A 15,838-nucleotide genomic window follows, 5' to 3' on the forward strand; every position below is an offset into this window, starting at 1 on the left:
ATCCTATTACTTAATGGATACAGTGAGACCTTGATATAGAAAATATTTCATAATTATCATCCCTCTTCCAGATTGCAATGTGATGCTAAAAGGATCAGCATACCCAACCTTAAAGGAACATCTGAACAAATAGCAAGAACCCTTCACAGATATAATAAGTACACCACCTTCAAACCATCCAACTTCTTCACACCAGAAGTTGTCATCTTTCTTACCACCTGTCAAAGATACATTATCACCTTTATCCTTGTCTAGCGTTTATCAATACCCTATTCTTGTTATCTTTGCCACTTTATTAGACTGGCCATTCTCTTACTATTAGAATCGAAGAACATCAGATATTATATAAAATTTTGAATTCTGAGGGTTCAGGACTTGCTTCTGAAGCAATTTACACTAGACACAGAGTTCAGTGGGACCATACCAAGATGCTACATTACAGTAAGTTCAAATTGGTTTGTCTATTTTTTGAATCGTGTAAAGCCCTATGTCACCATCCTAATCTTAATCAGACAGACTGTATGCCTATTTCTAAGTTTTGGGAAGTGACTGCTGTTAATTGTTTATAATTTGTTATTTTTAATTAATTATACATGTATTCCCATGTCTCTAAACTTTAACCGTGTTTCCTCCTACTCGATAGCTGCAACTGGGATAAGTGATATTATATGCATGCTGTATAACTTGTTCTATTCAGAATTTAAATGTTTTTCTGTCTTCTCCCTGAAAGAAGCTCGTGACATAGTGAGTGAAATATTTGGAGTAATAAATTATATTTAGTTTTCTCTTACATGTGTGAAGCCATTATTCAAAAAATATAGTATGCCTAATATATGTCTCTATTAAACAATTATACTCGTTTGCAGGTTACCTTGGAAGTAATGGAATAAGCAACAATTCTGGCTTTTCTTACCATTCGTACTATAGGCTTATGTTGGATAAAATAGTTCCTTAAATTTTTTATGTTATCACATCGTGTGGTACTTTGTACATAATTATTTTACTACTTCCTTACTTGCCGATGCTAGAATTATATATTTCATACCATTAAATTGTTACAGGGAACTTATTTTTGGAAAATGCAATTATCTATCACGTGGTCTGCCATGTTTAGGATAAAGTCGGCAGTTGTAATTATCTATCACATAGTCGCCGGAGACCATGTGATAGATAATTACATTTTCCAAAAATAAGTTCCCTGTAACAATTTAATGGTATGAAACATATAATTCTAGCATCAGCAAGTAAGGAAATAGTAAAATAATTATATACAAAGTATCTCACAATGTGATAATGTAAAAAAATTTAAGGCACTATTTTATACAGTGTAAGCCTATAACATGAATAGTAAGAAAAACCATTCATGTTATAGGCTTATTCCGCAGAAATGTAGCTTATTCCACTGCTTCCAAGATAACCTGAAAAAGAGTATAGTAACTTATATAATCTTGATGCTCTTGGATTCTAATCTCAGCAGAACAGTCAGTCTGTTCAAATAGAAAGATGACAAGAACAGTGTATTTGATAATCACTAGGCAAGAACAGAGGTGATAATTTATCCTTAATAGGTGGTAAGAAAGAAGATGACTTCTGGCCTTGTTTGAAAGCGGTATATACATTAACTTTATGGAAAGTTCTTGCTGTTTGTTCAGAAGTTCCTTTAAGATAGGGTATGTGGTTCTTTTAACATCAGACTGCAGTCTGGCAGAGGGATGATAATTATCAATTATTTTCTGTATTGTGGTTTTGTTATATATGTTAAATGATATATGTAGTGAGTTTTATTTTATGTAGTAATTCTAATAGAAGAGAGTCAGAAGAACAAATTGTGCATGCTCGATGCTTTTGATAACACCTGTTTTTATGTGAAGGATGATGATGTGAATCGCCTTGGATATATATGCTTATAAAGAATGGCAAATATTGTATCAGGTAACCAAAAAAGTTTGTGCAGTTTTTGGTAGATTTCTCTGTGCTAACTCGTTTTATTTTGTAGTGGTTTGCAGAGCACAATTTCTTATGTATGTCATAAGGCACAGATATGCGTCAGTCAATTAGTGGACTCTTAACTTAGTGTGTACTCTTTTTCTGTGAATTTGAATTATTTTAAAATGTCAGATGAACCTGGTGTAATTCAGGCTTGTTTGCTTTATGAATTTAAACTCAGTTCAAAGGCTTCAGAAGCATCTCGCAAGATATGTGTGGCATTTGGAAAAGATGTGGTAGCAGAACATACTGTGCAGAAATGGTATAAAAAATTTGTTTCTGGTGATGAATCCTTGCAGATGCACCACGTTCAGGAAGACCCTCCATTATTGATAATGAAAAATTATGTGCCACTGTTGAAAATAATTTGAGATTAACATATCAAGAACTTTCACAAATTAACGTGCATGGTGAAAGTTTGTTTACACTAGCATCAACTAGGAAAATCATGAAAGCTAAGTAAATGGGTCCCACATGCATTATCAGATAGCAATAAACTTCAAAGACTACCAATTTGTTCTTCACTTCTTTCATGCCATAAAAATGAGCTGTTTTTGGATTACCTGCCAAACAATTATGGCCAAGATCTACTCAATGCAACTCGAGCGTGTGTAGGATGCATTACTTCAGACCAGGACTAGTTAATCAAAAGAAAGCTTAGGACAATGCAAAATCTCATTCAAAATCTCAACATACCTATGAGAAGATTTGTGCTTTAAGATGGGGGGATACTCCCTCATCCTCCATATTCTCCTGACATTTTTCCAAGCAATTATCACCTTTTTTTTCCCTTTTTTTTTGGTGCTAGACAAAGACTGAGTTGTTTGTATGCAATAAAACAGAGATTGAAATATAGGATGCTAGGTTTATTACTATAAAGACAAAATGCTTTATAAAAGCAGAATTTACAAACTTGTAAATTCTGATTGTGAAGGTGCTCATTTTAATGAATAAAACATTTTATGAAATTTCTGCAGTCATTTAATTTTTATTATGAAAAACCACATGTCTACCATGCAGGAAACCTGCTAAATGCATAAGAAGTAATCTACTATTTATCTGGCCCTTCAATTATCACAATGGCAAATTCTTATAAGTGAAGAGTGAGATAACTGAAATACAATTACATGGTGCTCTATCAGAAGCTAGTTGACATGCAAGGCTCAGTTAATTGAAGTGTCATTGTGAAGGCCAGATACACACAGACTACTGTATTATCACTAAATCAAACTTACATGGATTGAGGGGGTACGGTGTTGCATAATATGAATTGCACATTTTAATTTTATTTTATAAACTTTTTCATTTGTTTATCATAAAATCTATATTATGCAGTTACCAAAGAGATTTGCTGTTTTCGTCTGCAGCATCTTCTAGGACTATTTTCATCTATTTTGATTTCTTAAAATTTCTTAAAATTTGAATGTTACACAACATATATGTTATTATTATGTGACACCTCCAAGGATTCATCACAGGAAGGCACTAACTTAACCTGCTATCCACATTATTTGCATGTATTCTCTAACTGATTTGCCTGGATGCAAGATGTAAAACCCGAGTTTCAGGGAGGAAAATCCTGCTTCTCCATATGATATCAACTAATTCACCTTCAACTGAGAAAGCCCATATAAAGATTCCTCTCATCATGATGAGAATCAAATTCAGGTCTTTTCTAATTGAAGGAGCAATATAAAACATATTCAAAATTTTTGGGCAAATGAAAATTTTGATTTAAACCTTACTACTACAATATTCCTCTATGTATATGTATGTGTGTGTGTGTCTCTCCAACAATTATATTAACAGATTTTAATAGATATATAACAAAGCATAAACACATGAAAGAATTTAAGCTTCATAAATACTCATTATGTCCACAAAAGCAATATGAAATTGATTAATTTCATTGAATGAATGAATTTTGATCTTAATACACAGCTGTCATGCAAAATACAAGATATTGAGTTCTATTGTCAAAGAAGATTATGCTTCTCTTTGCCAGCCTGGTTGGCCAAGTGGTTAGCATATCTGCTCTCAGACAAAAGGCTACAGGTTCAAATCCTGCTGTGAGCATGGATGTTTGTGATTGTCCATGGAAATACTAGTGGTGGTGGTGGGTGGTAGATGGCATTGGTGAACTGAGTACACAGCTGGAGACAGAGTTGTAGAGTAGGTGCCTTCCCTCGAAGAGTCTTTGGGCTCCATGGAGGGGGTCACAGAATAATAATAAATCTCTCTTATTATAAAGTGGGCTAAACCTGATTTATGTATTTGGTGTGTGCACATAGGACATCTTTAATTCCTACATCTGGATTTCTTGCAAGCAGATTTCCTGACCTATATAACAAATTCAACATGCTAAATAATTCTTGACAGTGGATTAAGATACCTTTTGTGATTTCAGAATTATGGATACTTGGCTGAGATTAATGAAGGCAACTTAAATTTATTATTTTTTTATGCTGTTTTAAATCTGGGCTATTCTTGTTAATCACATTCTTAAGGAAAGTAGAGGGCCAAAATCTCTGAAGTTACAATTTTCCTGCCCAGGGGAAAGCTAGTGAGTTATAGCAACACTATTAACTTATTCTTTGTTCAAATTAATGTTCGTATGGAGATACCAAGTGTTTATTAAACAGAGAAGTACGATACTTAAAACACTTCAGAATTTAACTTGTTCATTCGTTGGGCAAGATAGATATTTCAAGACCTTCAAGATATTTATTATAGCAGAGTGAAATATGTAGTCAACGCCATAGTACTTTTTCTCAGTCCTGGGTATTTTTGTCCCGTTATATTTAGGAATATATATGGAAATAAAGAACTGTATATTACTGTACACCATAGTACGATTTATTATAGTAAGAAATCTACTGACTTCAGCCGATTCACACAAATTAAATTTTATGTCAGGTAAAAATAAACTTTTCAATTGCATTCAAGTTGACTCACCTGTCGCACAAGCACAGCATCCTGTTGGCTTATGAGCAGTCACGACATAATTGTAAGACATTTTTCCCACTTTCTTTAGATTTTTATATATAAGTTTTTATTAGAAATCCTAAGATCTGTGGAGAAAATAAATAAATAAATATATATTTATTTAATGTTTATTTCGCAACAATCACGCCGGTGAACGCATGGCGACCACCACAAACACACCATACATACCTGACACCTAGCGATATTCACTTCGATTTAAAAAAGTTTTATATTGATTTTTGAATCCTAAAAACGAACGACCGTAAACAAAGTTACAAGTAAGTTGCTAAGCACAGAAAATTACTGATAGAAGAGGTTTATAATTACATCTGTTAGTGTCCTTTTGTCATACACTCAGCTCATCATACCGCGCCTTAAGCACACTCAAATTCTCTGCAGACACCACACTCTCAGGCAAGACATTCCAATCATTCATAACTCTGCATGCAAAAAACCTGCTTCCCACTGCCCTGCTTTGGAAGGGGTTAAATCGCTCGATGCTGTTGGCACACTCTCCCTCGATGAGCCTTTGGACTCCCTGGAGGTATCAAATACCAATTATAATAATACAGCTTTCAGGGATGACCTCTGGTTTTCCCCCTATCTCCCACTGTTTTCTGTAAAACCTCTTCAACATTGATCCTATAACAACACCCCTTACTAACTTATAGGTCTCTATCATATCATACCTCTTCCTCCTATCCACTAGACTGTAAATTTCATCTTCTCAACTTTTCCTCATATTCGGCATTCCAGAAATCAGAAACTACCTTAGTCAGGTGCCTCTGGACCCTTTCTAACATCCAACATCTCTTCGTCCTTTTGTAAACCTGGTGACCAAATCTGTACACAGTAGTCTACGTGGCCTAATCAGAGCATTCTGTGATGGAACAAGAATCTCTTTACCTCTACAAGTCAGTGTTCTCCGCATCATACCCAGAATTATTTGCGTTGTCTTCACAATTTTGGCAATGTTTCCCCCTAAATTTCAGATCCTTATCCACTTTCACCCCAAGATCTATTATTTCCTCTACCTCCATTTATGTTCAAGTTGCAATTGGCAATTTGAATCAGTGATGGTCAGCCAGTTATCTCCGCGTATACAATGAAACATTTAAGCTATGCTATGCAAACTGAAAGCACTGTTTTGTGTTCTGTTTCCTGTTGTAAACAAAATGTAACAGTTTTTTTTAAAGTTATCATTACCTGAATCAGTAATAAACTTCGATTTGCATAAAAACTAACTAAGCTTCTAACGCCTTTTATCCAACTTTCCAAAGAGATAGGATAAGGTATTTTAACCCTGATCAACTTTTGAAATCGTAGTAGACAGTTTCCTGGTCACCACCACCACGAGTGAACTTCATGACCACCAGTGATTTTGAACACTCTGGGTAGAAAGTATGGTAACTATTTACTACGATCTCGTGATCTTAAGCTAGAATTAATATTCTTCTTCTTCTACGCGTTATTCCCGCTTCCTATGCAGGGTCCACGTGTTACTTTAGATGCGACTTCTTGTTAGTACTACTCCCAACCGACCCGTCGCCTGGTCTGCCGCTGGGGGGGGGAGGTATTTTATTGACTGTAGAGGCGTATGTTCACGGGGCCGGTTTGCCTGCTTGCGGGATGAAAAACGCCAGATAAACTGGCGGAAAAAACCATACTGACAGCGCCCAAGACCGGCTAACTTGGCTATGCCTGAGGAAGATCCTCAAATTCCTCACGTCTACAACGGGAATCGAACCTGGGACACTCCTTCCCCAGGCATATGGTTGCGATGAGCAAAGCCACTAGGCTCGAATTAATATTACTGCCTAAAATAGTGTTACATTTACAGCCGACTTTTCTTATTCATGAAGTTAAAAATAGGCGTTTCCTGAAAAAGGGAAGCTAATTGCCAACACCAAAGGTCGACCAATTCGAAATCAGAACAGGTCTAGAATAAATTCTTCTAATCAGGGACAAGAAATTAACTTTAAACGGTTCTTGATACTGTTGATCTAGCACTACGGACTCAGGAATGCATGTTCTTCTATAAAACATTAAAACAAACCAAAAATAAAAATAAAAATAAATAAATAGAATTATCTGAAATATAGATGACAAATTAATAAATATATATATTATCTCTTTTTGGCACGGGAAAGGGGGTTTCTCCTCCCTGAAACTCGAGTTTTTTGTCCTAAACAAGAAAATCGACCATAGTACCCACATTATTTCAGACAATAACATATCCTGTTAGGGTTAGGCACCAAGAGATGGAAGCACTTGTTTGCAGGTCACGTCATCAGTAGACACCTATAATTAGTGATAGACATGATGGGCCGGCTACCTCTGATTGGCTACCGGTAGACATTGAACTGCCCACTCAGTCTCCAAAAGCTAGCTAGTGTATAGAGGACTCACCTACTCCCTATTAGGGAATAAAAAGCGTTAGCTGACTTATCCCTAACGTTTTAGAGATTGACGGACGACTTTCTATAGAGTGGATTTATAGAGTGCATTTCATTGCTAAATAGAATAGGCTGAATCCCAAATCTCAGTTCAAACTAATTTGTAGGTGTTGGCATATGTTCTACAATTCGTTTTGCAGATTTTCAATTTTTCAGTTCCTCTAACGCCTTTTTTTGTTCTGATTAGGGAATAGGTGAATTCTTTTTCCCTGCGCGAACCGATAGGTAACTGAACTACTTCACATCGTTTGAAATCATTTCTACCAGTGTAGAAATGGCTATTTTAGGTATTAATACTAGATACGTTTCAGAACTACGCAAAGACAGCAGTTGCCTGGCCTGGCCATAAACTCAAATATCATTGATGACTAATGAAGTAGATTGGATTCTTTTCAATTACAACAAAGGTACCTCAGGTGACAAGGCAAATGTATTATGTCTGTTAATTGCGTGTGTGATCTTCTGGTCGGTTTCACTGTTTTACAAGCTAAAAGCCTAAACAATCAAATAGTACTTTTCCTCCATAAACCAGGGTTCTTGGAAGAAAAGAACATTCAGCTCTGGATGTGAGACAACCAACTCAGCTTCAGTAAAAGTGGAGCAGCAATCTACCATTTTTCAAATAAATTAGGTAGGTCTAAACTAAATCTGTTTACTTTCTTTAAGAAACAAAAGGCATTGTGTAGGTATTGCAGGTAACTCTCATTATATGCGCGGAAAGGATTCTTCCTGGAGATCCCAGCTTATATCGAAAAGGCGTAAAACAGAAGAATTATAACATGGAATAATAGAGGTTACGTTCCCAAATGAACGACATTACGACCTTCAAGATTAGTTTAATCTTGAAGGGCGAAAATGCATCTATTTTTAACCATATTAAGATATAATATAAGTAGAAAATGAAATATTCAATATGTAAAACAAATAACTAAGGATTTTGTTTTCTTTTTTTTTCAAGATTAATACAAGATCATAACCACATCATTAGCCAGCATATTGAAGTTGAAGGCTGCTTTTTCAAGAATCTTTCATTGGAAACTCGACATGCAGTTTTCAACTTCGGATTGTAGACATCCTATCAGCATTTCCGGATGTTTCCAATCTCCCTTTTAACTTTGCAACTCCTCCTGTAGTCCGAGTCACGGCACTATCAGATTAAACGCTTGAGACATGACCTTCGTTGTGAGTGTTCTTTCAGGATCAACCTCCACCTCGATAGGAATTAACTCAGATTCCTGCCAGATCTTCTTAAGATCTGGTAGGAATCTAATGAAAACCTTCTGGCTGCTTTTCCGCAGCTAGAAGATCTTCATTACTCATGGCGCCAAAGTAATTTACAAATAAAGGCAATACCGCATAGAACAATAAGTCAATATCGTTCTAAATTGCCACTGAGTCAATGAGTATTGGGGATAGAAGTAGGGAATAAGGTGAATAAGCGGAAGTGGATAGGAAACAATGACAATCCTTATATATCGAAATGAAACTACGTATATGCGGAAACGGGGACAGCGAACACATGAATAACGAGAGTTACCCGTACTTTTATTTATTTTATTTATTCATTAAATTTAATTATTAATTGGGAATATATCATTAGCAAATTTGTCAGAATTAACAACTTGCTAACAACCTTGTCACCAGACCAACAGTATCTTGACAGTGTTCAAGGACATATTTGAATCATCCATACCGTTCTCTTCTCGAATATGAAAAAAGAAACAGCCTTGCTTTCTAGTTATTCAGATTTTGTGACTACCCACTGCTGACTTATGGAGAATGAAATACAATCTGATAAGGATCATTTTCTCGATTCAAACTTTTCCACGCTAATATTTTAAGAATCAACCAAACCAGATTATAATTTATTAACCCTTAAAGGAAAAGACACATCATCATCATCATCACGAACCACGGGCTCACTGCCCGTTGGTGTCTGCTGCCTCCTTCACTGTCTTTTTACACCTTTCTTTGTTCAGTAAACATTGTCACAGTTTCTGTACACCCATTCTACACCCAATACACACCAGTCCTTTATGTCGTATATCCATGTTCTATCAGAAAAAAAAAAAATCAGCTAACGCCTTTTTTATTCCCGTATACGGGAGTAGGCGAGGCCATTTAGCCCTATCTAACTTTTGGAGACTGAGTGGGCAGTTCAATCTCCACTGGTACCCAATCAGAGACAGATGGCCCAAAGCTATCACTAATTAAGCGGTACGCAGTGAAGAGAGACGGCTCAAATGTGCCGCGATCTCATGGTCCCTAACCCTAACACAATATATTTAATGTCTGAAATAATGTGGGCTCTACGGTCGATTTTCTTGAGTTTGCAGGACGAAAAACCCGAGTTTCCGGGAGGAAAAACCTGCTTGCCCGTGCCAGAGATCGACTAACTCGGGAACCGGTCGAAAAAAGGCTTAGAAAAATTTCCTCTAGTCGCCGACTAGACTCGAAACGAAGTCTTCCTTCGTGCGGCCAAACGCGGTGGTGTGCAAACGCCACATCCACTGAGCTACACAGGCTCCATATCCATTTTCTGTGTTGTCTAATTCTGTTTACACCATCTATAATACCAAATATGAATGTCTTTACCTTTCGGTCCTCATTCATTCTGCAGATGTTTCCAAATAATAGCAGCTTCGATTTTATAATCTTCTTCATTACATTCTTCTTCTTTGCTTGTATCTTCCGATAGAGCTCTTCACTTGTAATTTTCTGTACCCATCCTATTCTTAGAATCTTCCTCTAACAAGTTCCTTTAAATGCCAAAATCCTTTCTCTTGATTTTTTATGTATCACCCATGTTTCAGATTCATACAGAACACCGCAAAAGATGCATGTGTCCAGCACTCTTAATTTTATTTCAAAGCTGAACACTTCTTTTCCAGATGTTATCCATGGCCTTCAGATTTGTTCTTCCCTTTGTAACTTGATTTTTATCTCATTTTTACAGTCGAAATCATATGTCATTTTCTTCTTAAATATGTGAATTGTTCTACATTTTCTATATCAGTTCCATCCACTTGTATCTTTTGTTTCATGTTCTTCTCACCGAATACCATCTCTTCGTTTTTTCCAAGTTCATAAATAACAAGTCGAAATCTCTTTCCTTCCTCATTTAACCGTTTCAAAGTTTTTTGTAGTTCTCTTTCGTTTTCTTCAATAATAACGATGCCATCTGCAAATATGAGATTGTTAATTCTAATTCCATGTACTGATATTCCTTTGCATCTTCTTTCATTTTATCCATTGCTTCTAAATGTGCGATGAAAATACTTGGGTAATATCGGGCCTCCATGTCTTGTACCTCTCTTTGTTGTAAACCATTTCCCCAAATCATCACCTTTTCTAACTACTTTAATTGCATTCGTATACACATCTTTTTATATAGCTATTAGTTTTCCATCAATTCCATAGGATTCTAGCACTGCTGATGTCACGGTCGATATTATCAAATGCCTTGTGAAAATCTACAAAGCAAGTATATATATACAGGGTGTTCGGGATAAATTTGACATATTTATAATTAATGATATTTTTCCGTAAGTTACATGTATTAACACACACTTCTCTTCATTTAAGTTTGGACCCTTCTTCATTCATATACAAGATGTCAGAAAGGATGGATAGCTGGAACCCACCTGAATCATGGAAGAGAATAACTTGTATCATGATGATTCGTGCCCGCCATCAAAATAAGGATATTACGACTGCTGCCCAATGCTCCCTGAATACAGTAAAAACAATCAGGCATGAACTAGAGACTTGCAATGGTGACTACGAGGATGTAGCAAGAAGAAAGATCCCTAGCAGACGATCTGATTGCGTTCGTACAGCAGAATTCCTCGCAAATCTGCAGGAACAGGTGTTGAAGAACCCTGGCATTGGAATTCGGGCTTTGTTCGTGGAGTTTCTAACTGCAGTCAAGCCCTGGATAACAAGGGTAGCCAATGGTAGGCCGTATGTATGGCAGCAGGATTCGGCCCCTTGCCACACCTCTGGGAAAAGTCAAAAATGGTTGTCTGAAAATTTCTACGACTTCACCAGTCCAAATGTTTGGCCTCCAAACTCCCCAGACCTTAACCCCATGGATTATTTTGTATGGGGCGCAGTTGAAAAAGACACCAATCGCACTTCCAGTAATACAAAAGCCCAGTTAATGGATAAAATTAAAACAGTTTTTGCGGCCCTTCCCAGGGAGACTGTAGCATCAGCTTGTTCGAGGTTCCGAAGCAGAATTGAAGCTGTGATCGATGCTAATGGTGGTTATTTTGAGTAAATCTTGTTGATAGTATTGTAATTAACTCTGCCTGTAATGTTTTTTTGTCAATTCATTAAATTTAATAGATACAAAGAAGATTTTCTTTTTCCTTACGAAACTGTCAAATTTATCCCGAACACCCTGTATATGCTTTTGTTTTTTATCCTAGCTTTCTCTGCTATTAACTGCATTGTAAAAATCTGTTGAACTATACTTCTAGCTTTCCTAAATCCTGCTTGTTTGTCTGCAAGATATGCTTCCAATTGTTTCTCAATCTTTCTTTCAGTATCATAAGAGCCGGCGCTAGGGTATTTGACGCCGGCATGCAATTTCTATCTAAGCGATCCTGTAACGATCCGGGAGTGTGTAGTTCTTTTACGATAATAAAAATTTAAATTATTTGATATTTCTTGAATAAATTTTGACAAAACAGCCACACGTTGGTTCTCTAAATGTTACGAACCGGGAGTGTTGACTAGGCAGGATAATCGTTAAAAACCCGTATATTCAAAAAATTCTCAAAGTTAAAGCAAATTTTGATAAAGCCACTTCACTTTAATCGTTGAATATAATAGTACAGGGATTATAGCCTTCTCACCGATCCAAATCGCTAACAAAATTAAAATGAATTTTAATTAAAGTTAAAATTTATTTGAACTAAATTTCAAAAAATTCTTGCATTTTACAAGTTACTAAATTCTTAGTAACTTGTAATAATTTTTATAAGTGGAACTATCTTTTAGAAAAATAAAAGAAACTCAAGATATATGAGAAAATAAGAAAAGAATTCAGAAATAATTAGAACATTTAATATAAGTATTCAAAAAATGACATCTTTACAGAATAACAGAAAATAAATTACATTACATAAATATACTTGAAATTTTTTTAATTAAAATTTTCAGGTTTTTGATTTCATATTCACAAAATTAGAAATAATGGTCTTAACGTCTAATTCTCCACATGTATCATTTTCAATAGCTATTAACGCCAAACTAACAAGTTTGGCGTTAATAGCTATTGAAATAAATAGCTATTTCAATAGCTATTGAAATAGTATCGATCAATCTTTCTTTCAGTATCATTTTCAGTAGGTTTTAATCAATTTCAACTTGGAAAAGGAACGTTCACCGCTCGCTACACTAACAGTTAAGGTTAATAGTATTCTTAAAGCAATTGAAAAGTTAGGAAAAGATAAATTATTGAACACAATAAAATTAAGAATATCGAAACGGCTTTTGAATATTTAAATTATCCTTCCGAAAAATATGACTGAAAGCACATAATTCGTCATGTAGTTCTATTGCATTTACGTTTTTATTGTCGGAGTCCTTCAAAAGAATCTGTAAATCGTCACAATTTTTTCGTAAATCTTCGTTATTAATTTGTAGTAATCTATACAATAAATTGAAATTATCATAATATTTTTTTAGTTATTCAAAACGTTCTATTAACGAACACATTGCAACGTCTAGAAGTGTATAAAACACATTCACTCTAAATTTATCTTCTGGCGATTGTGGAGTTTCGTCATGATGCTCGTAGTCAAATTGTCGTGTCTTCTTTCGTCGTCGAACTTCCGTACCAGTTTTAAATTCTTGTTCTCCATCCACCTCTTCACTCAGTTCTTTTGCCGTTTTTAGAACTTCTTTAAAATTTGTATCTGATCGATACTCTTGTAAGAATATTTTTATGTTTTCGATAGATTCTAAAGCGTAACGTAAAGTGTAATGTTCATATTTTTGTCTTGAAGCATTTTACTCACAGCGTTTATTCTGTTAAGTAAATCATGCCAAGTTTTAAGAGAGCAAATAAATTTGTAGTCCTTTATTTTAGCACATAATGTTCGTGCTGTATGCTGAGTTTCTTTATTAAAATTTTCATTATTTAAAATTTCAAAAAGTGCATAATAAATTTCTCCTAACTGATATAGTAGAGGGTGGAGTGCATTAATTTTACTTTCCCATCACGTTTCTGATGGCTGTTTCAATGTTAATTTTTTTTACGAACTTTAAAAGGATTTCCCAACGTTTGTAAGAGAATGAAAAGAATTGTATATTTCTTGAATAATTGCAAAGAAACTAATTGTATCTGTATTCACTTTGGCTGCATCGTTAATGATTAAATTTAGAGTATGAACAGCACATGGCACGTGAAAAGCTAGAGGATGTTTGTTCAAAAGCAAATTTTGGAGCCCATATTTGCCCCATTGTCATACCCTTGACCTCGCATGTCTTCAATGGGAATGTTCCATTATTGTTGCACATAAACCACGTCCTATGGAATCTGATATATCTGCAAAACCTAAAAATTTACTCTGATCTTGACAATTCCATTGTCACAGGAAACAAAGCGAATAATGATGGTCATTTCTTCTGTTTTACTTGGATCAGGTGTGCAGTCTAAAATTATGGGATAATATTTAGAATACAATTGATAATAAAATTGTATCCCTGATTGCGTTACTTAAAGTTTCCAATATTTCATTTCGACTGTCTTTACTCAAATAGTGTACTCTACTGTTTCGTTGTAGGGCCCTTTCAACATGATTTTCCATAACAGGATCAAACTTTCCAAACAGTTCGACTAATTTAAAAAATTGCCGTTATTTCTTTCATATAATTTATCAGATGATCCGCGAAAAACTAAATTTCGGCTACCAAGGAATTTTATAATTTTAATCAAGCGTTCTAAAACACTTGTCTAATGTTTCTTTTCCATTTCATACATGCTTTGAGTCTGGAAATCAATAGTACTTTTTTTTTTTTTAATTTTTATCAAGTTCCTTCCATTTTAAGAAATTTTTCATGTGAGTTAAACTAGTCTCATGTTTATGTAAAGTTGTACTTACATTTCTGCAATCGTTATAACCTTCTACAAGACTCAGTGGGTGATTCAGCAGTTGCGACGAGTTTGCAACAAAAGCAAAAAAAAAAAAAAAAACAGAATTTAAAGTTTCGGAATAAATGAGCCATGTTCTTAGCACGAGCTCCCATTTTCCATTTTTCTATTATAATACGTGTCGCCAAATTTACAACCATATGTATGTCTGAGATATATTATATTTTTATTTTGAACAGGCCCCATTACAATTAAAACAACTCCTAATTTTTCATCAATATTTCCCCGTTCACCTGGATCTTCTAAATTCACAGAGACCAACAATGTGTTAATTTCGTGGTCAACTACAACTAAATCCTAACTATTTTTCACTTAAATCATTTTCATTTATCTTGTTTAATAGTTGCAATAGTACCTTCATGCAAACTGGATGATGTGCATGGTTCTTCAACTTTGATTTCTGATGTATCGAGTTGGTTACAATCTGCATTAGAATATTTTAATATTTTAACAAATTTATTAAGAGCCCCATTTTGTTTCTTAATATCTGCTTATTTCGCAGCATGACGCTTATGATTTTGTGCACCGGATAACATTTTTTTAAATTTTTGATTTCATTTCTATTTTATACCCACGAGAAATCATTACACAACACGACACAGAGACGAAATAATGGTCCGCACTGCGCTACTGTCAATAGCCTACTGAGATGCATACCATATGACTGGTTAACTAGCAACAGATGTTTTGCACGAAAATTCGTTTCTGCGCATAAAAATTGTTCACCGTTTCACTTTAGATTAGACCGCAGTAGACACAACATTCTGTAGGCAAGCATTTAGCCTGCTCTAGCTGCAAAATTGTAAACAGCCGGCTGATCAAAGAGGTGGCAATATACTTTTTTTTTTTCAATTTTTTTTCAGTGTATACGACCTTATTTATTTTAATATTGATCATTCTAAGAATTTTTTTGTTTTTATGATAAAAATTTTGTTTCTTAGAAATTAACTTATGAACCGTTCCCTGGACGCGGCGCCCCCATCGTAGCGGCGCTCGCATGCCCGCTTCCGCCGGCACTGAGTATCATCATCATCACTTTACCAAATTGATTTACGAAAGCAATTGTTCTAATTTTTACATTTATTTCCTTTCTTGTATAATGTCACTAATATCGATTTACCCACTCATCTGGCATTTTCCTCTTTCCATCCCATATTATTACATAGTTGGTGCATTTCTGTAACCATACTTTCGCTGCATTTTTTTAATAATTTCTCCAGTGATTTTTTCATTACCAGGCCTCATT

General features: G+C 35.1%; 1 protein-coding gene across 1 annotated transcript in view; it reads right to left on the reverse strand.

The window, feature by feature from the left end:
* pic (DNA damage-binding protein pic) overlaps positions 1–5,117 on the reverse strand; it is a 359,026-nt gene extending 353,909 nt beyond the window's left edge. Inside the window, exon 1 of the mRNA XM_090394454.1 lies at positions 4,942–5,117. Within this exon, the coding sequence (XP_090250580.1) occupies positions 4,942–5,002 (61 nt within the window). The 5' untranslated portion in view covers positions 5,003–5,117. The remainder of the gene's footprint in view (positions 1–4,941) is intronic.
* Positions 5,118–15,838: the final 10,721 nt, after the last annotated feature.

This window comes from Typopeltis vanoorti, chromosome 6 (assembly GCF_054136105.1).
Source record: "Typopeltis vanoorti isolate ZY-2024b chromosome 6, IOZ_Tvanoo_1.0, whole genome shotgun sequence".
NCBI lineage: Eukaryota > Metazoa > Arthropoda > Arachnida > Uropygi > Thelyphonidae > Typopeltis > Typopeltis vanoorti.